The sequence below is a fragment of the Pinus tabuliformis genome, chromosome J (genome assembly GCF_031772625.1).
Source record: "Pinus tabuliformis cultivar Carrire ecotype Pingquan chromosome J, CPIR1, whole genome shotgun sequence".
Lineage (NCBI taxonomy): Eukaryota > Viridiplantae > Streptophyta > Pinopsida > Pinales > Pinaceae > Pinus > Pinus tabuliformis.
In genome coordinates this window covers 8,226,191-8,249,322 of record NC_142295.1, presented here as the reverse complement: position 1 = coordinate 8,249,322, position 23,132 = coordinate 8,226,191, and the positions used below count along the sequence as shown (strand labels likewise).

Here is a 23,132-nt window from a genome sequence, read left to right as displayed (position 1 = left end):
AGCCCACATGGCGAAACAGAAGAATAGGGAATGCAGCACTTGCTAGAAGGTTGGATCGTTTTCTGATGAAAGGACCCCTGATTCATCGGCTGCAATCTTTCAAACAATGGGTCTGTACTGGGGGTATTTCAGATCATCACCCTATTGCTTTGGAAATCCTTGGGACCCATCAGAAGCCCAAAGCCCCTTTCAAATTTAACCATCAGTGGCTTCTTGATCCCAGTTTCAATGGATTGATCACATCATATTGGAATGCTCACCCCATAGACAGAGAATCTTCTTTTGCCAGGGGTTTTGTCAAAAACCTTACTGAATTAAAACATCTTGTGATAAACTGGGCAAAGGAGAAAAAGAAAAGGGAGGACGAAAGCCTATCTAAGATCGAATTGGAATTGGAAAATCTATTGGATGATAGAAACTTAGGTTTCATATCCCAGGAGGACAAGAATAAGCTGGTGGACCTGGAGAAACAAAGGAATATCATCCTAAAAGGGAGGGATGAATCTCTCAGGCTACGCAGTCGAGCCATCTGGCTGAAAGCGGGAGATGAAAATTCAAGATTTTTTCACAATTTTGCGAAGGGGAGGAAGGTGGCAAACACCATTTGGAATCTTCCTATGCCTGAGGGGGGCATAGCAGATACATTCAACAAACTCTCGAACCTGGGGACATCTCATTTCAGGAACCTTTACAAAAATCCGGCAGGCACAAACCTTGCAGAAATTATCAATGTAGCTGGTCACTTCCCTCGGTTCATTGAGGAGGATGATGCTGATGACCTAGCAGCACCAGTTACTATGGCTGAACTAGAAAGCACGATTAAATGGTTCAAAAAGGAGAAGAGCCCAGGCCCGGATGGCTGGACAATCGAATTCTATGCTGCTTTCTTCGAACTTCTTGGCGAGGACATTCTTAAAGTGGTAGAAGAAAGCCGTTCTACCGGAAGTATATATCATGCCATCAACTCCACCTTCATTGCTCTTATTCCCAAATCAGATCACCCATCCTCTTTTGATGAATTTCGCCCCATATCCCTCTGTAATGTGCTCTACAAGATCATCTCTAAGATTATTGCAAATAGGATCAAACCCATTCTATCTCGGCATATATCTCCTCAACAATTTGCATTCTTAGAAAATCGGCAAATTCATGAAGCCATTGGATCTGCTCAAGAAGCTATTCACTCCATTTGGACCAAACGCCTCCGATGTATCCTGCTAAAGATTGATCTATCCAAAGCTTTTGATCGGGTTAGCTGGCTGTATATCAAAATGATCCTCATTCATACTGGTTTTCCCATCCCTTTCATCGATTGGATTATGGCTTGCATTACTTCCCCTACTTTTAGCATTCTGATTAATGGTTCTGCATCCCATTTCTTCCACTCTGAGCGGGGGCTTCGTCAGGGATGTCCTCTCTCTCCTTTGCTTTTCCTCTTGGTCATTGAAGCTCTCAGCAGACTTCTCATCTCGGCCAAAAGGGAAGGAGACATCCGAGGTCTGAAGATAACTGATATCTGCTACCTTACCCATCTCCTCTTTGTTGATGATGTTCTCATACTGCTGGATGGCAGTATTCATGATTCTACTGCTTTCGCACGCATTTTATCTCTTTTTTCCAAGGCCACGGGTATGGAAGTAAACGCTGCAAAATCCACTATCACTCTGACAGGTACTTCTGTAAATGAATCTCACATTGCTAGAACGGCTTTCCCTTTCAATACACAGCCATTGGATCGGGGGCTCAAATACTTGGGATATTGGCTTAAGCCGACCTGTCAAAAGATTGCGGATTGGGTCTGGTTAGTATCAAAGATTGAGAAGAGGCTGTCATGTTGGAGCCACAGATACCTCTCCAGGGCGGGAAGATTAATCCTCATTAAATCTGTCCTCGAAGCTACCCCTGTATTCTAGATGGCCATGGCATGGATCCCCCGCAACATTCTAGCAAAACTGCAGCAACTCTGTAATAGATATCTATGGGCTGGGAGTCATGATAAACGTACATTTGCTTGGATTGGATGGCACAAGATTGCTATTCCAAAAAAATGGGGCGGCTGGGGATTAAAGGAGCTCTCGTTTTTTGCCATGGCTCTTGCTGCAAAGATGGGATGGGCACTTCTAACCTCTCATAGTCTATGGGCCTCGATCTCTTATCATAAATACATTTGGCCTATGTCCAAACTAGATTGGGCTCGACTACCAAATTGGAATAAATCTGGCATATCCTCGGTTTGGAAGGCTCTACTACACTCTCTTCCCCTCATCAGAGATAACTTGGTATGGAGAATTAAGGCTGGAAACAGAATCAGAATTGGACTAGACCCCTGGTCCGGATGTGGTGGTCGTCACTTGCTTCCACAAGAACTCATCGACTATCTCTCGACCCTCGACATTAAGGTCTTAGCCCAGATCGCGGATCCGGAACATTCTGACATGTTTCGGCAGGCATGGAAAACCGCGAATCAATTGAACATCCCTCTGAGATGGCATGAGACGTGGGAAAACTACAGAGAGGCATTATTGGAAGCACATATTCATATCACAGAGGGCTCGGATGAACTCATGTGGCACATAGCAGATCACGGTGTATATACACCCAAGGAAGGTTACCTACATCTTATTGAGGGCAAAAAACCACCCGACTGCGCTGGTTGGTGGCAACTCATTTGGAAATTATCCGCATCTCCTAGATCTAGACTGTTCACATGGTGCATATTGCGGCGCAAAGTCCCCACGGGTGACCAGCACATGAAACGGGGGTTTCATGGCCCCAGCTGGTGCGTAATGTGTAACGCTGAATCTGAAACCATTGACCATTTATTCTTACAGTGTAGAGCGACCAGATCCGTTTGGAGCAACATTAAAGCGCACATTCAATTTGCAGGCGATTGGAATGGTCAGGATGTGATTCATGCTTGGACGGAATGGACTAAGATAAATGGCGGGACGAAACTGATAAACCTGCCTATCATTATTAATTGGGCTTTATGGAAATCCCGCAACTCCTGCATTTTCGAAAACAAGCCCATTCATTGGCCCTTGTTGGAAGCTCACATCATAGCTGCATTTTCTGAACTGCCCGATCCACCTCCTCAGCGACACCGTATGCCTGGACCACCTCCTACAATAGACTCCACAATACCTTGGGCTTTCTTTGATGGTGCGGCAAACTCAAACAGCTGTGGTGGAGGGTTTATTATCCACATAAATGAACATCATCAGTACAGTATCAAAGCTGGGCTTGGGGCAGGGACAAACAACTTTACAGAGCTCATCACCCTACGCCACCTTCTCCATTTCGCCCTGAGACACCACTGCACAAATATCAACATTTATGGGGACTCACAGCTCATCATCAGTTGGATAAATGGCAATGCATTGTGTCACATGCACACACTCAGCACTATCTTACAAGATGCACTTGAACTTAAATCAGCATTTAGCCATATATCCATCTCTCACATTTACAGGGAGCATAACAGGAGTGCCGACAAGCTTTCCAAGGAGGCGGCGTTGATGGACAGCGGCACATGGGAAATCAAAGAGAAAAAAGATCTACAAGTGCAGTCTTTTTACCATCGGCCTTATATAGATCCAGAGTATCCAACTCTGGATCAGCGGGCAGCATCATAGTTACTTTAATTTTATTTTTTGTATAGACAGCATACAGACATAGACTGATATTTTTTTGTAAATTTTTGATGAAAACTCACTGATAGTATACAGATATGCAGACCCTGCGTGGTAGTGCAACTGAATGGTACTGAACATCATGATAAACTGACTCTCATGTAATTACTGATAATCAATGAAATATACTGATTTTTCCAGGGGAAAAAAAAGTTCAAACAAAGGTATGACATGGGAGATGTCCTAATGCAAAAAAGGAATATCAAATATGTAACATTCAAAGACCTTCAATAGAGTTTTCATTCAACTAACATTTCATAATAAGTTTTTGGATTTACACCAAGTAGAGAACAATGAAGGGCTTACAATTCTAAGAAAAGATATAACCATCCACTCTAATTACAAAACACTCCCACATTTTTGGATTCAAACTAAGTTACAAAATACTAGGTATAGCAAGTGGATGTCCTATTTATAAAAAAATAATTTTGTCACGGAGAAAAGTAAAGGGGTTACCAATAATATTATTGATTTCTTATCTATACCACCCAAATCAATTATTATTATCACAACCATTATGTAATGGAAACCTACTTCTGGTGGAATGTATGCATATCCAATATGAAGGGCACAAGGATTTTCATCCTGTAGTGGTAGCATTGAAGTAGAGAGAGAGAGGGAGAGAGAGAGAGAGAGATTGGAATACCATTCACAAAGTGGAATATTGAACAAACATGACAAACTTATGTATCTTAAGTGGTGAGGGTAGAACCATAATGTTGAGAGAACCCCATACTGCGAGATTCATTGGACACTTTGGTGTTGGGAAGACAATGAATTTATAAATGTGTTTTATAGTGATGTATGCTAATTGATGTTGTTAGCTTCATTCAATATGTATGTTTTGTTAAGTTGCAATCTAATTTTTCTACATTTTGGAGGTTTTTTGGACATATTTTCCAATCAAAACTGTCCAAAATCCAATAGGAATATGTTGGAATCATTATTTGTGAACTTTGCACAAACTAAGTGTCTCAAGGGTTTTGTTGAGCATTGAATTCATTTATGCATTCAAAAATATATTTTAAGCAACATAAAAGCATGATCTAACCAAAAATTGTTTCATCAGATTCCAGCCAAAAACTCCAAAACATAGGACAATTAGACAATGCCTTTTCTTACATGATAAAACCCTCCAACAAAAGATTAGGTTTGTATAACACATTGCTTGGTTTGATTCAACCTTGGGAGAGCATCTCCATTAACATCCTCACAAGGTTGTGAAATGTTGAAGGAAATGTAACTAGGTTCAGTCTTCATAAATGTACTTTTGATATTTGTATTTATTCAAGAAAAGAAATATTATTTTTATAATATATGTCAATGAGTTTCTTGCTCATTGAAGTAGGTCTAGCACATATTAAAGTGCTATAGGTAAGTCAAAGAGTCAAAATAATTATGTTGAAGACCTTAAAGGCATGTTACACATTGTATATTTATGTATGAAAGTCAAAGAAGACACCTCCAAGCAAAGTCAAGTCTCCTCCTAGCAAAGACACCATCAAAAGAAGCAATGGCACCATTAAAAGCACCCATCGAAGCAAAGGAATTCAAGTCAGCCTCAAGGCAGCAAGTCGACCTACAAGTCAGCCTAAAGGAGGGACAATCCTCTATATATAGAGGTTGTCCACTCCCTCAAATGACAAGCAACTCACTTTGAAATCAGCAAAAATAGAGGACCGAAAAAGAAGCTGAGAAAGGGACGAAGAAGGAGCCTCTAGTGTAACGAAGAAGCAAGAAGGAAGAGCGCAGGTTTTGGGATTGTTTTAGGGCCAATAGAAATCACATGCACGAAGAGAAGGAAGGGCTATCTACGGTTAGGACAACAACAAGTCACCTCCCATCATACCTCATCATTTGGGCTACAAACTAGGCCTACTAGGCCTCCTATCCAAGCGAATGAAAGAGGAGCCATATAACATCAACAAGACTCTCACACATGCAAGAATTAGGGATGCAGTGTTGTCACACTAAGCCTACCACTATTCATCAAGAAGGGACTCGGTTGATCAAGAGAAGGAAGGCGTATCCTTAGGTGAAGGATATCACTAAGTACAAAAGATAGGTATCACTTCTAGAAGGTTTGCCAACAGTGCAAGGAAGAACGAAGTTCCAAAAGAAGGTCGAAATTCCAGGGAACAAAGTGCCAGAAGGAGGTGGACAAAGTGTCGAGGAAATATAGTGTAGAGAAAAGGAAGGACTTAACTTGTGCTTGGAGGATCTTCTAGTCAAGGGTCTAGGGTTTTTCATTGATTAAGAAAGAAGCTTCAATAAGAGAAAACTTACGGAAGGGTTTTCCTCTCAAGAGAAGAGAGGTTTTGGCCCTGGCTGAGAGCCAACATCTTGTGTTCTTGTTTTATGTTTTGATAATAGTTTGATGAAGCACAAACAATGCATTAATAAGAGAAGAAGAAGATTAAGATAACAAAGACAAATTGTAAAAAGACTTCACAAATTGTTATCTAGTCTCGAAGAATCACTCTACACCTAATTGCCCTAGATTCTTCAACATGAAAGACTAGGCATAAACATGACTCATTATTGGTTTTAATTGGTACATTCAACAAGATGGAGCAATCAATTCATTGTAAAAATAATAGTATTTGCGAAGGCACTACCATACTATATTTCCAACATCTATAGGTATATTTTGGACTCCTTGAATCCATCATTAAATATAGGAAAGCAAAATCCAAGACATCTTTTCTTCTTCCGTGAAATACATATCTCAAGGAAACCCACTAGGTACTTCCCTTCATTCCAATTCCCAATGATGGTACCCATGGTAAATCAAATTTTATAGAAGCTCAAGGATTTATCAACATGGGGCTCAAGGTCATTACAATTATTAAGAGCTCACCACATCACTTGTGGTAATTGAACCTAAGTGGGGAGAACAACAATCATTCCTCCCAACAACTTGAGTCAAACCTAATTAACTAACAAATTTCCAACCTATTTTTGGAAGCAGTGTGGATTTCGATGGATACCAAGATGAAGAGAAGTAAAACATTTCACTCACAGACCAATGGACAACTAGAAGTGGTCAATAGAGCCATGATTCATTTAGTAAGGTATTTTTAACAAGAATCATCCTAAAATTTGGGATGAAAATTTCCCTACATTAAGCATTGCTATAATCAAGGCATTCATAGCTCTAGTGGTAAATCCCTTTCTAAAAAATGCTTGGACTCTTAGCCTCAAACACGTTTTAACATTTCATTTATTCAAGTTTGTTTAAGATAAGCATATGAACGATGGCAATGAAAAAGGAAAAACTATTAAGTTCACAAGGGAGATTCAATGGAGTCACAATGGAGGTGGAAGAGAAATTGGAAAGAGAAAAACAAAGGTACAAGGATACGCATGATTAATAAAGAGTATCTCATCATTGTGAAGTGAGAGATTTAGTCTACCTACACCTTCGCAAGAATTTTCTAAAGGCTCGTTAAAGAAGTTTAAGCCTATTCGATTTGGTCAATTTAACATCCTATAAAAGGTGAGCAATAATGATTTCCAACTATATTTTCCTTCATGTTAGTCATATACTCTATTATCAATGTAAAGAATAAGAAGCTTAAGTGGAAGCATCCTCAACAATTGGAATTGATCTAACAATGGATCCTCTAGCACAAAATATATTCCTTGACATGTAATCGTCTCTTACACAACAAATTAATATGTTCAAGGATTCAACATATCTTCTTATATATAGATAGAGAAATGCTATTACTACCATAACACTATTATCTCAACTACAACTAGTATTCCAAGTGTTGGTGCTTTCCATGGTAAAAAAGATGAGGGTAAACCAACGCTCCTTCTTAAAGGTTTAATGTGATATGCCCAAAGTGAGTTGGAGAAAGATACCATACTACAAAATAAGCTTTGGGAGCCATGTAGAGGTAAGCAAGAGTTGTACTCAATTTGAAAGGCCACATTCTCACAAAAGTAAATGGTACAAGTTGAAGAAGATAGAGGATAAGTTTCTTCACCTTCTTAAAAACTAATTAAGTCTCTGGTGACCAAAAAACTTCAAAAATGGGGAGTTTTAATCTGACATTTGGATAGAGGAGACCTAAAAGGTAAGACATAGTGGCATAGCCCCAATGCAAAACAATTGTTTCAAGGATTTCAAGCAAAAGGTCTCAAGAGAATGACTAATAAAGGAATGATCAAGGAAGCCACGAGAAAAAAGAAAAACTTAAGTTGTAAACATTGGTGGAAGCTTAAATGACAAGAAGCATGTCAACATCGATAAAAGTCCCATAAAAAATAGTGATGTCATCTTAAGTCAAATTTGTCTTGGGAAAACAAATTAGTTGATGACATCGATGAAGGTGAAGTTAATGGAGGTCATATCAACAAGCAAGTGGTCAGAGTCATTGAAGTTGAAGTCATGAAGGTGTTGTTAACAACTATTGCAGAAATTGTCCACAACTAAGAATCCAAATGTTAGGCCCCTATACTACTAGTGTAACCCCCTATTGTTGTTAGTATAACCCACTTATTATATTGATGTACCCATGTAGTGCCCATATTGTTACTATTGTGCCACATAGAAGCCCACTATTGTTATTATTGTGCCCTTACATTATTATTGTTAGGTCGGCTCTGATTATGTTATAACCCCTTAGACTCCTATATATAGAAAGGAGGTATTTTCATTTGTATCATCCAAGAATTGTTCATTTATGTAATGTAAAGGAGGTTTCCCCCTCGAAGAGGCTGAATTCTAAGGCGTGGATCTCTCTTTTCTATCTTTTTGTGAGCTAGTTTCATAACATTTGGTATCAGAGCTTTGGATTCTAGGGTTTCGCTGCTCCAAACAGGTCATCGTGGTATTTTCGCTATAACTTTTTTTATGTGACGTTTCAGAAGTCGCAAAAAAAACCCATTTGAGAAGAAATCGCGCTGAACCTTGGGTCCGAATTTCAGAGCTTTTCGCGCGATATTTTCGGATATATGATCTCAGGAAGTTGGTCTTTTTGCAGACTCCTGAATTACACTCAAAACAGGTGACCTGGGGAAAATCGTCATAACTTTCTTTCTGAGCATCGGATTGAAGTTTCGTAAGAAGGTATAGAAAGAGGACGGACTGTAGTTTCTTGTGGGTGTTTTTTAGATCCAAAGGTCGAAACTGTGATTCGTGGCACGTCGTACAAGTTCGCTCTACTGAACTAGTCTATAATCAAGTCACTGTGGGAGATTTCGCATAACTCTTCCTTGGAGAATCCAATTTGGGTCAGACTTGTGACATTGGAAAGAGGACATAGAGGGATACTGTAGGTCACAAATTCAGAACTAGGTGATTGAAAAGTACAGAGTTATAGTCATTTCAAGGTCGAGCTCCTAAAATCAAGAAAAAGCAAGATGAGGAAGTTTGATGGCAAGGATCCGGTAAATTGGATATTTCAAATGGAGCAATATTTTGATCTACATGGTGTAAAAATGTTACAAAAGGTATGTATTGCATCTTCATATTTAGAACCAGATCAATTTTATGGTATGAAGGGCTTTGTTCTCGTAAAAAACTTGTTACGTGGTCAATTTTCACGAAGGAAATGATAGCGCATTATGAGGATACAAAGAGCAACACCTTCTTTAGAGCAACACCACAACAATTGGAAAGAGTAAAAGGGCTTTGTGACATAATGGAAAGAAAAATTATGGAAACCAGGAAGCATACCCCTCACAACTATAAAGATGGAAGTGTTGTTTCTCCGAGCCTTCCACAACCTACAAGGATTACACCACAACAATTGGAAGAAAAAAGAGAAAAAGGGCTTTGTTACAATTGTGATAGCAAATGCACTAAAGGTCATAGGTGTGCTGAGAAGAAATTATTTTACATAGAATATGAAGAGGAGGAAGAAAAGGATCAAGAAACATCAAAAGAAGAGGATATACACCAGGACACCACCGCAGAGAAAGAAGAAATGAATCAGACCATATCTTGTAAAGCATTGGAAAGAATTACCACTCCTCAAACTCTTAAGATAGAAGGACATATCAAGAAGAAAAAGGTGCAAGTAGTGAAAGATCACATTGAGAAAGAAGAAATGAATCCAACCATATCTTGTAATTCAATGGACGAAATTACCACTCCTCAAACTATCAAGATAGAAGGACACATCAAGAAGAAAAATGTTCAAGAAGTGAAAGATCACATTGAGCATCAAGAAATGAATCCAACCATATCTTGTAAAGGACGGGAAGAAATTACCACTCCTCAAAAGATAGAAGGACATATCAAGAAGAAAAAGGTTCAAGCAGAGAAAGATCACATCGAGCATCAACAGCAAGTTCTCCAACTTTTAAAGGATAACGTCACTTCGGTGCAAAATCAAACGAAACAACAGGTAGATCAACATCGTAGTGAAAAATGTTTTGATGTAGGTGATTGGGTATTTTTACTGCTACATCTCAAGCAAGCTCTTTATGAGAAGGAAATGTTGGCAATACTACATGCACTTAAAAAATGGCAACCTTACCGAATGAGAATACTCTTCAAGGATGAGGATGTGGAAGCACTGTTTTTTGCTATTTATATTATCCAACCAAATTGGATAAACGAAGCAAGGGATGAATGGAAGAAGGACGAAGAAGTATGGCCACTTATTCAAAAGTTGCAAAAGATCCCAATTCAAGCAATATTGTCAGAAATTGAAGAGGAAGGAAAAATCATATTGGAACTTGGAGCAGTCACAGAAACAAGAACCCGACAGCTACGAAATCGATCAATTTCAGAGTATTTCATCAAGTGGAAGAACTTACCCGCTGAATATTCCACATGGGAGGACAAGAATTTTATACAGAAGCATCAAGAACTACTCAAGCGTTGAGGACAACACTTTTTGAAGGAGAGGGGCATGTTAGGCCCCTATACTACTAGTGTAACCCCCTATTGTTGTTAGTATAACCCACTTATTATATTGATGTACCCATGTAGTGCCCATATTGTTACTATTGTGCCACATAGAAGCCCACTATTGTTATTATTGTGCCCTTACATTATTATTGTTAGGTCGGCTCTGATTATGTTATAACCCCTTAGACTCCTATATATAGAAAGGAGGTATTTTCATTTGTATCATCCAAGAATTGTTCATTTATGTAATGTAAAGGAGGTTGCCCCCTCGAAGAGGCTGAATTCTAAGGCGTGGATCTCTCTTTTCTATCTTTTTGTGAGCTGGTTTCATAACACCAAACTATTTCATAATTAAATCATGGGGACAACAAACCAACCTTTCACTAAATCTTGGAGAATATTAATTGAAGGGTGAACTAAAGGCAATGAATGAGTTCAAAATTTGTCGCCATTGTTATTGAGTAAGCTTTGAATAACCATTTCAAGGACTAAAGTGTTTAAGACTTGTGAAAAATGCTTTGGACTTCATTGGAGAAATTCTCTAAGAATAAAAAGGTTTCAAACATAGTAATGAGAGTCTTACCTATATCAAGGTGGATTTCAACTAGTGAATAACCTAAGGCATGACTTGTAAACATCTCGATTGAAAAGTAATGATTATTGGAGTTTATTTCTCAAAGGTTCTCCATTTATAAGTTTCTTGTTGTGCCATGTAAATATCTTCTATATGAGTAGTTATTTTCTATCTTCCTATTACATCTTTTGCAAAAAGAAAGCAGAAACACAAAGTTCATAAGCACAATAAAACTACTTAGTTTGGTTTAAAAGAATTTGAAGTGAATATATTGGGTGAAAATTTTTAGAAGTTTCTTGTTGTACCATGTAAATATTTTCTAAGTGAGTAGTTGTTTTCTATTTTCCAATCACATCTTGTGCAAAAAGAAAGTGTTAACACAAAGTTCATAACCACAATGAAACTACTTAGTTTGTTTTAAAAGAATTTGTAGTGAATATATTGGATGATTTTTATTTGCCCACTAACATAAGAATTATTATAAATCATAGCATAGAAGGTGTAGGCCAAGGCATAATCTTAGTAGATCAACCCAAACAAACCCATGTCCTCAAACTTGGTCTATATTTATATCATTTAAAGTTTTATGAATAAACAAAAAAATGAAACAATTTGTATTATCGTCTATAAATTGTACATTAACATGAGATTGAAAATAGGTTTGTTTTCATATGGTTTGATTCATTTTTGTTTGTATCAATTTCCAAGTAGTTCATATCTAGTCATACACTTTTTTATTTAATTAATGAAAGAATAGGGTTAAGATTGTTGGCTAAATTTATTTCATCAATCTATTCTTAACTTGTAAATTCACTTAAGTTTTTTAATTTACTTTGTCGCATTGTAAATTAAAAACCCTATATATAAGTTGAACTCGTCATTGCTTGTATTATGTTTTCACTAATGCACCACTATTTGAATCAATTTGATTTGTTGAATATTTAAATTTCTTAATTGATCCATAACATATCATGCTTACCATTTTATATTATGATCCATTACTAAAACCAATGTTGATGTTTCATATTTGTATTTTTTAATTTATAAGATTTAATATCATTATAAATACTATTTATATTGTCCCCAAGTGATGTCAATAATTTGCATTTTTATCTCCAATTAGTTTCAATACCCATATTTTTTCTCTTTCATTTTCAATAAGTAGCAATAAACACATTTTACTCTTTCATCTTTAGCAAGTTTTGCATTCCATTGTGTATGGTTAAAATTTGTTTAGCATCCCTTTACAATAAAGAGCACCATTCTAGTTTCAGTCTAAGTTCTACTAAGTTATATCAACTTATGTTGCATAAAACAAGTTATTGGGATTAATATCAAACTTGCATGTGTTTTCATGAGCTACTTTAAACTTTTTGATAGTTAAAAAAAATTAAGAGCTAGTTGATTTAGAATTTGAAATTATGATTTTATTCTATAAGTTCAAAGATAATATCTTTATAGGTAACTCAAGATTTTATGTTAAGGTTTGCTTCCTTACCTTAAGTTGGTGAGGTCTAGTATTCAAGAAGAACTCCATGATTATGTATATATTCATCTTTACTGACTTTGAAAAATGCATTAGGTTGCATAAAAAAAATGATCATGATAATATAACAGTGTACATACTTGCTCATAGAAGTCATAATCACCGAGATAATTCCAAATCTCTCATCACAAGTATCCAACAAAGTTGTTATCAGAAAAAGGTGAACAATGAAAGTTCATTAGTCCACCTTAGCAGATTTAAAAGAAAGTAGGTTCAACCCTTCTAAACCCCTATAAATGTCAAATCACTCATGATTAATTACTACCCTTTGACCCTATGAGATCATAGAAAACTGACTAATTCGAAGACACTCGAAGTAAAACAAACCAAATTCTACAAAGATAAATATACGAAATCCTAAAAGCTTTATTTCATTTATAGGGACAAACATTGAAACTTTTGCGATTGAGTTGGTAATGTTTGAATATTGTCACCTCACCAATTCTATAGAAGTCAATATTTTTCTTGTAGATACATGATCATGAAAATATTGGAAATTAATCAACACAAAAGACAAGAAAGAGGTTTTCAGATGACAGTGAAAGTTTAAGTTGTTATTGTCTTTGTAGTGATTTCTTAGTCGATTTGCTAGGTAGGCATTCTTGAATTGGATCCAATGGACTAATATTGTTAGTTCTCCATATGGATTTTTTGGTTAGAAGGAACACACCACAAATTAATAGTCATTTTGGCATTAAAGTACTTAATATGCATAATTTTCATAATTATTTTACAATGTTTGGTGTTTAATATCAATGGCAGCTTGTGCCTTTCCATTTGTATGCCTTCTTTTTATTGTTACCTACTTTATATTAAGCAACCAAAAAAACATTATTTTCAATCTAGAGGAAAAAGTAAAGAGACTTTCAAACTGAGCAATGGAAGCAAGTTTCACAGCATTGGTCACATTTCCAATCTCAAAACTTTCACTTAATACATTCGATACTAGACGTAGGGGGTTGAACTTATGGCATCCAAAGGTGATGTCATGCATATATGCATGTACATATTATGGACCTAAGTCCACCCCTATACCCTTTATGGTAGCTATCATTAACCATTTCCTTGAAAATTTAAGATAACCATTGAGGCACCTAAAACTAGGGGTTGATATATGGCAATAGGATATGATGATCCACTATATCAGTAAGACCTTTCAAAGTTTTCATGTTCAAGAACAAAAAGAAGTAGAATAAATTCTCACAATGTTTGGGCACCACCTAAAGCAAACTAGGTTAAGCTAAACTTTGATAGGTTAGCTACAAGTAAACTTGAACCTTGCAAGGGGTAGAGGTGTAACCAAGGATAAGGCTCGCAAAATTACAAGAAATTCTTATATTTCCTCAAGGAAAGAAGAAAAAATGAAGCAAAAGTTGAGTGTCTCACTTAAGCCATTAAAATTTGCATCAATATAGAATCCCAAAATATGGAGATAGGAGACTCCATGTTAGCTATTGACATCCTTTGATGGTTCCTACAAATCAAAGCTACCTAGATTGGCCAACCAAAAACTAATAAAAATGTAATTTGCATAGATGTAAAAAGAGTCATCAATGAAGTGGCAAACTAGATCATCGAAGCGACAATGAAGAAGTAAGGTCTAATAATGCTAGTAATCAGGGAAGAATTTAAAGAAGCTTACAGGTAGAAAGATAAATCACACTTCCTAAAGGTTCTAACCCCTTCTTGCTGCAACCAGAGAGTCATATCTGCCATCTAGGACAAGCCTTGAAGCACAACACATGTCCGCCACCACACACACTTGCCTCACTTTCATAATTTATCTAAAATGACAAAGGAAAATAAGCAAGTTATATTTTCAAAAACCAGTATTCCCCAAGTCCAGGTCTTGCTAGTCATCAAGAATTTGGACTTACAATTTGAACTGCGATCAATTATCAAGGAGAATTCAAGTAGTGTTCAGAACAATACTCGACATGACTCTAGGGGACCCTGCTTAATGTTGCCTCTCAATCTCCATTCAGAGAAATCTTCTATAATGATCTTCCAAAAGAACAAGTGAACAAATCTGGGTCACTCCAAGTTATCATTTGTCTCCATTATCATATTTTTTCTTTTACATCTCGTAGGTTTAAAACAAGCGAGGTGAAATAAATATTACTAAATCTTTTTTTTCCTTTCGCATTCATTCAATCAGTACATCTTTTTGTATGTGCCATAAATAGACATGTTGGATATGATAGTAGTACAAACACATTTTGAAATAGCCATATGAAGCCCGTTGTTACGTTTTGTGCAGATACTCAAATATAAAATTATCAATGAATTCAAATTTTTGCTCTAGAATGACCACACTTGCATGGATAACACTTACTAATAAATAATATGTTTTTCTCCGCTAAAAATATGAAAAATAAGAAAATGAGAATATAAAGAAAGGTCTCCTTTCAATTTGAGTTTTCTCAAGACAATGTTTCCATAGAAAACGTAACAAATTTCAGAAAATGCCTTCATTTAATAACGTATATAATCGTGTGAGATGAATACAATTTGCATTTAAAATCTTCTTTTAAAGTTTTGAAGTTATACCATCCAAAATTTAATGATTTACATATTTATAGAAAAGGAAGAACTTTGAATACTATACTTTATGTAGTTTAAATATATTATTTTTAACGCACTTTCTCAAAATTTGCATAAGCATATCAATTTCTTATTTATTGCTTCAATCCAGAGTATTCCACTGGCCTTTATCTTGGCTTTGATTGGTTTGAACTAGCACATTCCATTGCAACCAACATCTGTTCAACAAAAAATATCACTAGAGTTCCCTCCTTGCTATCTAATCAAGACATTTGAATGCAGACAAATTCTCTTTCAACTAAAGGGATTTGGTGTTTGTATTAATCAGTCACATCGTAAAATGATTAGAAAAAAATACTCATTTTGGGGCCCCCCAAATCAATTACTAAATACCAACTAGTTTCTCTTAACAAGACATCAATTCGTAGCATCATCCAGTGATGTTATTGCTCAATAATTGTTACCCAACAATGGTTTCTAGAATTTTGTAGTGCAATATTTAGTTGGCCATTTAGATAATATAAGGGATCATAAAGGATCACCTCTGAGTAAATAGTACATTGACTAGGGACTATGCTCGCATGAGTACTAAGTGTGTTAGCCTCTTAAAAGCTATGCTTAGGTATATATAAAGTTCCATGATATGTTGATTTACTATAATTCTTAGAATCAAAAACTCATTCCAACCGGCCTAAAGTATAATGAAATAATAGCATTGACTAGAATTGCTCTAGATAATACACTTACCAATACTTTATGCACATCATATATATATATATATATATATATATATATATATATATATATATCTAACAATGTTTTCATGAGCTACTTTAAACATTTTGATAGATCAAAAAAATTAAGAACTAGTTGATTTAGAATATGAAATTATGATTTCATTCTATACGTTCAAAGATAATATCTTTATAGGTAATTCAAGATTATATGTTAAGGATTACTTCTTTACTTTAGGTTGGCGAGGTCTAGTATTCAAGAGAAACTCCATGATTATGTATATATTCATTCTTGCTGACTCGGAAAAATGCATCAGGTTGCATAAAAAAAATTGATCATGATAATACAACAATTTACATACCTACTCATAGAAGTCATAATGACCAAGATAATTCCAAATCTCTTATCACAAGTATCCAACAAAGTTGTTTATCAAAAAAGGGTGAACAATGAAAGTTCATTAGTCCACCTTAGTAGATTTTAAACAAAAAGTTGGTCCAACCCTCAACAATTGTTTCTAAAATTTTATAGTGCAGTATTTGGTTGGCCATTTAGATAATATAAGGGTTCATAAAGGATCACCGCTGAGTAACGTAAGAGAACACAATTGGAAACCAACTCAAACGTACATTAATTATTGATTTCAAAGAATGATGTACACAATGTACATATAAATACATAAAGAAACCGTTGATTCAGTTTCTAGGTCTTCTTGGACTCTATAATCACTCACCATAACACAAACTAACCCAACCTTAATCCCGAAGATTTGTTGTCTAACATTCCCCCTTTAATCCTAAGGGATGTAACACAATGCAAGAATGAGAGCTCAAAATGCAAAAAAGCATCTCAGCCAAGAGCTAAATGTTTCTTAGAAATGGTTTTTATGTATGACCACAAACCAAGGATGGTGGTTTTTAAGAGAAAACCACAAACAATACCCACAGCTAGAACCTTCATAGAAGTTCTCAAAACAACCAAAATTGTGGTTTTAAGGTGACCACTAACTCTGGAACTATCAATGTAGTTCCACGAACAATTTCAAATCTGGAAGTGCTCGTTCACAGACAACTCATTCAGCAAAAAAAGAAGTCTCTCTGACTACAACTCTGGCTCTAACTGGTACAAGTTGTGGCTCAGGCTCACTTGTGGATCTTTGACTTAGGGTCGCTTAACAAATCTTCGAACTTGTAGCAGACCATCAACAATTTCCCCCTTGCCCGATACAGGGTGAGAAGATGAAGTACTCTTCATCACTACAAGACTCGCCAACAGTCTCGAACATAGCCTGCAGTATGACATGTAAATCTTCTTAGTTGTTTTCAACCAATCCCAAGAAGCAATCCATCCAAAATTTAGTTTCTCTCTTGCAGTAGTCTTCTTTCTAAAACATTTGTTTGAATGGTGATTGTTCTTTACACAATGCTCACACAGGTGAAGATCAAAACACTGATCTTTCACATGTCCAACTCTATTACATTGTTGACATCGATCAATTTGTTCTAGAACAACACCATCCAAAAATCCAGCACTACAAAATTGTATAGGTTTAGAAAAGTCAGGAATATGAAATAATACATCAAAGACATCTTTGCTATATCCTAAACCAGTTATGTGTTTTTTATGTATAATCTCTTCCCACAATGTTATAAAAGTTTTGGAAATGACGGGCTTCTCATTAGTACTTGCGGTTGCATCCAAATTTTCTCTTGAAATAGTTTGATCCATCCCTGACTATAGATTAGAATCAGGCTATAGTGATGAAGAATACTTCATCTTCTCACCCTGTATCAAACAATGGGGGAATTGTTGATGGTCTGCTATAGGTTTGAAGATTTGTCAAGCAAGCTTGAGTCAGAGATCCACAAGTGAGCCTGAGCCACAACCTGTACCAGTTAGAGCCAGAGTTGTAGCTCCTCGAATCACTGACTTCCGCTCACTCAGATTGTCCACAAAACTCGATGGATGGAACCAATTCTTGTAACAAACAAAATTTCTCCAAAATGCTTTTGAAGCGCAGCAACACACTCTCTGCGTCACAAATAACAATCGTTGCAACGTGCACCTTCAATAGTTATGCAACACCAAAACTTGAAAATCAAAAGAGAAGACCACAAATACGTTCAAGAGGCACTCGCATCTCTCATTAATAACAGTTCAACAACATTATAAGCAATCATTCGTTGTCAAAATAGCCAAAACAACCCAATAACTACTCGTTGGTCAAACAATGAAGAAGGCAACTCTTCGCAAATTGTTAAGGCACGAACAGTTGGGCCAAAACAACCTCACTGCGTTCAGATTTGGTAGAGAGTTGATTGTTGTTTCATTGGAGGCAACGTTGGACTAATACACCATCATACAACGGGCGGTTTCCAATTGAACTATGGTAGAGGTCTTTCAAATTTTCGCTTTAGAGACACTATATTAAAAACCAACTCACCTTCCAATTTATCTAAAATTTCTATGGTTAAAATGCTTTCTCTATATAGTCGCTCATCTTCTTTTCATTTTTGTTTTTTTCAAATTAATTTTTATTTTAGAAACTTAAGAACATTAAACACTTTTAAAAATCTTAATAAACTATGCCTCTTCCTTAAAGAATGTGACTTCACTTAGACTTTCCTCTTAAGATATCGTGACTCCACATTGTGCTTTCATTTAATGAGAACTTCATAAAATGGACCTTGTCTTTTATATTAAATAGATTGCGGTCAAGACCTTGGATAATAATTTTACCAGATCGATATCCTTCATTATGAACTTTCATTGAGTTAGTTTTCATCTTCATAATTAACACTGGGATGGCTAGACTAGCAGCAGTCATGGCAGCACAAGTGTTATTCAATTTTATGTTCTCAAATCCATCTCGGCGTCTGCACACGTCTGGGGAGATCAACAATAAACAGTGTGCCTTTGATGTGGAACGTTTCCTTCAAAACCACTTCTTTATGTCCTTTTCTTTCCTTCTTCCACAGTCTGCCCTTGTCTCACTTCTTTTCAAGTTCCATGCCACTGGTTCCTCTTAATGCATCTTTCACACATCGTCAGTACTCATGAAAGCCACAAAACAAGTGGCTCACATATTCAACAGAGCAGAGAACTGACATATTCAACAGAGAAGATAAATTGTGCTCTAGTACTCCTCGAACTAGCATTTTGATACCAATGTAAGACAACACAATTGGAAACCAACTCAAACATATACTAATTATTGATCTCAAAGAATGATGTATACAATGTACATATATATACATAAAGAAACTGTTGATTCAATTTCCAGGTCTTCTTGGACTCTAATAACCACTCACCATAACACAAGCTAACCCAACCTTAATCCCTAGAATTAGTTGTCTAACAAGTAAATGGTACATTGACCAGGGACTATGCTCACATGAGTACTATGCCTTATAATTCTATTCTGTTCCCTAGAATAAAATAATTCTGTAAAGATATCCCAATCATAGTGTTTATTCTTACATTATGGTCAAGAACCCATGGAACTTTGTAATATGGCTCAGAGGTTATATGTACCCTATGCCACTCACATATTACGTAATTTTCTTTTCCTGGTTAATAAAATTGTCTGAGTACACTCTAGGAGCAGATTCTATTAATTTTCCACACGCACAATCATATATGATTCTTTGATATTCTTGTCTCTAATGACTTGTTAAGAGTATTATCCTACATATCAAGACTTATAAGTGCAATTCATCATCGGCATAATTGGAACTAGTAGTTCCCTTCTATATATTTGGTATATTCAGTGCTTATTGTGCTATTTTGGGTATCTTGGTACATATCAGTATTAGGGACTCAAGTTCATAACAAACGAAGCAATATTCCCGTTTTAACCACTTATATTTCTACATGTTAGAGCATCTTTGACCACATGCAAATTAGTAGATTAAGTATGGATATATCGATCTAAGAGGCCTGCACAATCGTCTCTCATCCATGCCAATTATCTTTGACCACATATGCAAACTGCTAGATTTAAAAATGGATATATCGATCTAAGAGACCTGCACGATCACATCTCACCTCTCAGCCATGCCAATTATAAATACAGAGAGTAAACTCTAAATGTTTTGATCAGTGGACTGTCATGAGAAACATTTCAACATTTTCCTCTGGAAATATAATGTACATATATGCTACCGAGAGCAGGTCTCCGTAGGACTCTTCATAGAAAAGATAGGCTTACCCGATGCCTCTCCCCATGAAAAGCTGTAATTTACAGAGGAAAAACTTGTTCATGTTACAGCGTCACGAGTGTGACAAAAATGATGATAAATAAAATACATTAATGAGGAAATATCATATATGACATCTCAATTTTAAGTTTCGATGTCCTTCCCTTTGCCGCTACTTTATAAATTAAATAAAAAAGTGGCACAACTGTGACAAATGCCAGAAAACCACTGACTGATAGGAACCTTGATGCCCTGTTGTAAAACGTATCCTCCATTACCTGTAAATACACATGAAGGTGAAAAACGATAAACCCCGGATAACGAGAATTTAGGAGAGAAAAAACAACAACACAAAAAAAGTAAACAAGCAGAAGAGAAGCTCGGCAAATAATGTCGAAAAATGTGATATTTTCAGTGAAAATATAGCTTTTACGGATGATAGTTTATGGAAAGAGAATTATAGGCAAAATTTTCTGGAAAAGAGAGTTTTCTGGAAAAATCCAGACATGAACAGGGCTTCGAGTTACATACTTGAAAAGAATAAAAGAAAAATTATTTTGGATCGAAAGCCAAGTACATCTATAAGCAAATAATGCAATACAACTAATTGAAAATTTCACATCGTTTTATAATGGCCTGTATATATATCTCTACTAGGTGACTTGTGAAACTCAACGAACTTCCAAACGAAGAGATTAATGCCAGTATGCAGCGTTGCAGACCAGTATTTATCTAAAACTATCATTTGAGTTGCCACGTTTATCTACCTGTAAACTCGATTCCCGTGGAATAGAAGTCTGCTGTTGAAGCCAAGCTGTCCGTTGTTTAGAGTATATTTTAAGGGCATGTTCATATAGCTTGACATCGAGACTGTTCAACTTTTCTATTTCCTTTATGACAGCCTCTGGTACACGAGACCGTTCCTACCGAACAAAACAAAGAAAAACATTCAAATAAAAGAGAATTGCTAAACGGACTGGACTTAAACTCAAAACATATAATTGCAGTTTCAATAAAGTTTGAATGCCCTTCATGTGCTAATAAAGACATATACTTGCAGTTTCAATCAAGTTTGAATACCCTTCATGTGCTAATAAAGATTTGACAATCCATATAAGTTTATTGTGCACCGAAAAATCAAAATGTGGTCAATAGGTTACACAAATAATATTTTCTCCATTTCTAGAGATTTGTGCTGAAATTGGGGGTGAAAAAAAGTCTTATCTAAGTCACACTGTTCTGCTTTGACAACAATTAATGAATTTTATGCAACGGGTTCCGGCTATTTATTTTCATATATATATATATAAGAATTAAGAATGGAGTTGTCTTTAGTGTGACTTTTTGGAGATTCCGGTGACGGAATCCGGTGGAAAAAATTGAGGTTAAATCTTGATTTGTATTATTAAAATGGTTTTTTAACTGCATATTTGGATTCAATACCTTGAAAAACCCCTGGGACGCTTTGATTGTGCAGAAACTAGCTATAAAACTTGCTATTTCAATAAATTGCTACTGGATTTTGACCGGAAAAACCCACCGGAAAAGCTTTCAAAAAGTCTCTTTAAAGACAACTCCATTAAAAAATTAGTTAACTTAGGTTTATTATTTAATTTTAATTTTAATTAGACGAAAGGGCACGATCATAAGATCATGCCCTTTCCCAAAGGGTGTCCATGGCGGTATATAAGCCAGGCACCCGCAATTGTAATAGCATCATCTGTAATTTTCATCTTTTTAATAAATATTTATATATCTATTTCTGCGTATCAGAAGATTTTTGTTTCATTGGTATCAGAGCAAGTTCGTTCCTCGGGCTCTGTTAATCTTCCGCTATTTCTGCCATCCGTCTCCGCTCCATTGCCATTCTCTGTCCACAGGTCGTCTGCCACAATTAACCCGCTAACGTCTCTGCACTCCATCCGCTGCTGCGCATTCCATTTCCGCTGCAATCTCCGTCCCAAACCCTCCGCTCCGTCACTACGTAACCGCGTTTCCGCTCCATTGCACACCAGTCATTCGACCCACACCGTGCCACGTTCTGCCAGTCGTTTTGTTGCTGCCGTAATTAAGATCGAACTCTGGGCAAGTTCCGTGTGACCTGCGGTTGCGTGGAAAACAATTGCGGAAACTGTCCATTACGTGACTGTCACATTCGGTCATTGAAATAATTAAAGTAATACGTGACTGTTCATAGAAAATACATATATAATATATACTTATATATAAGTTATATATAATATATATTATAATTTAATTATAAATTATATAATATATAACTTTAATTTAGTTACAAGTTATATATATATAAATATATAAAAGTTAATTTGATTAATTAAAATTATTTTAATTAATTAAAAAGTATATATATAAAAGTTAATTTAATTAATTAAAAGTTATATATATGCTAATTTAATTAATTAAATTTATTTTAATTAATTAAAATTTATTTTAGCTAATTAAAAAAAAAGGAGGAAAAATATTTTAGCTGGCAAATAAATACACGCCTCCGCAAACCCGCTCAATGTCGACAATGACAATGGCGGATTTCCAAAAAAAATTGTTGGATGCGGAGCATAAGATAAATAGCAACCACGATGAGGTCAATAAAAGATTAAATGAATTCCAGATCAAGCTTGGGGAGCAAGCTGATGAAATCAAAAATCTTCACGATATGACAAATCGAATAGAAATAAAGATGAAAAATTACCATGTCCACACAGAAGCAGGGATCAGAGAGGTCTTAACAATACTGAAAAGTCTGTGTAAAAGGTTGAATTGTACACCCGAACAACTACTAAAAGAAGGTGAAGAGAATCAAGAACACATCTCGTCAGATTCAACTAAGTCCACAGACTCTCATGACAAAGTTGAATCCCCAAAAAAATCAGCGACACCCCACCAAGAAACGAGTAACACAGCCTTTACAAACAAGCAACTCTGGGATAAATTTACCAATCAACACCCTTTT

At 36.0% G+C, this 23,132-nt stretch overlaps 1 protein-coding gene across 7 annotated transcripts in view; it reads right to left on the bottom strand.

Moving 5' to 3' along the window:
• Positions 1-20,069: 20,069 nt before the first annotated feature.
• The window catches only part of LOC149225160 (protein-tyrosine sulfotransferase-like), a 250,002-nt gene continuing 246,939 nt past the window's right edge, over positions 20,070-23,132 (bottom strand). For 2 of the 7 annotated variants that reach the window (XM_089376961.1, XM_089376955.1), the window contains 2 exons: positions 20,929-21,084; positions 20,070-20,439 (listed from right to left, as the gene is read on the bottom strand). In XM_089376961.1, coding sequence (XP_089233087.1) covers positions 20,272-20,439; positions 20,929-21,084 — 324 coding nt within the window. In that variant the 3' untranslated portion in view covers positions 20,070-20,271. Of the gene's footprint in view, positions 20,440-20,928; positions 21,085-23,132 lie in introns of those variants that run through there. The other 5 variants (XM_089376960.1, XM_089376957.1, XR_016247643.1 and 2 more) reach the window with 4 other exon arrangements.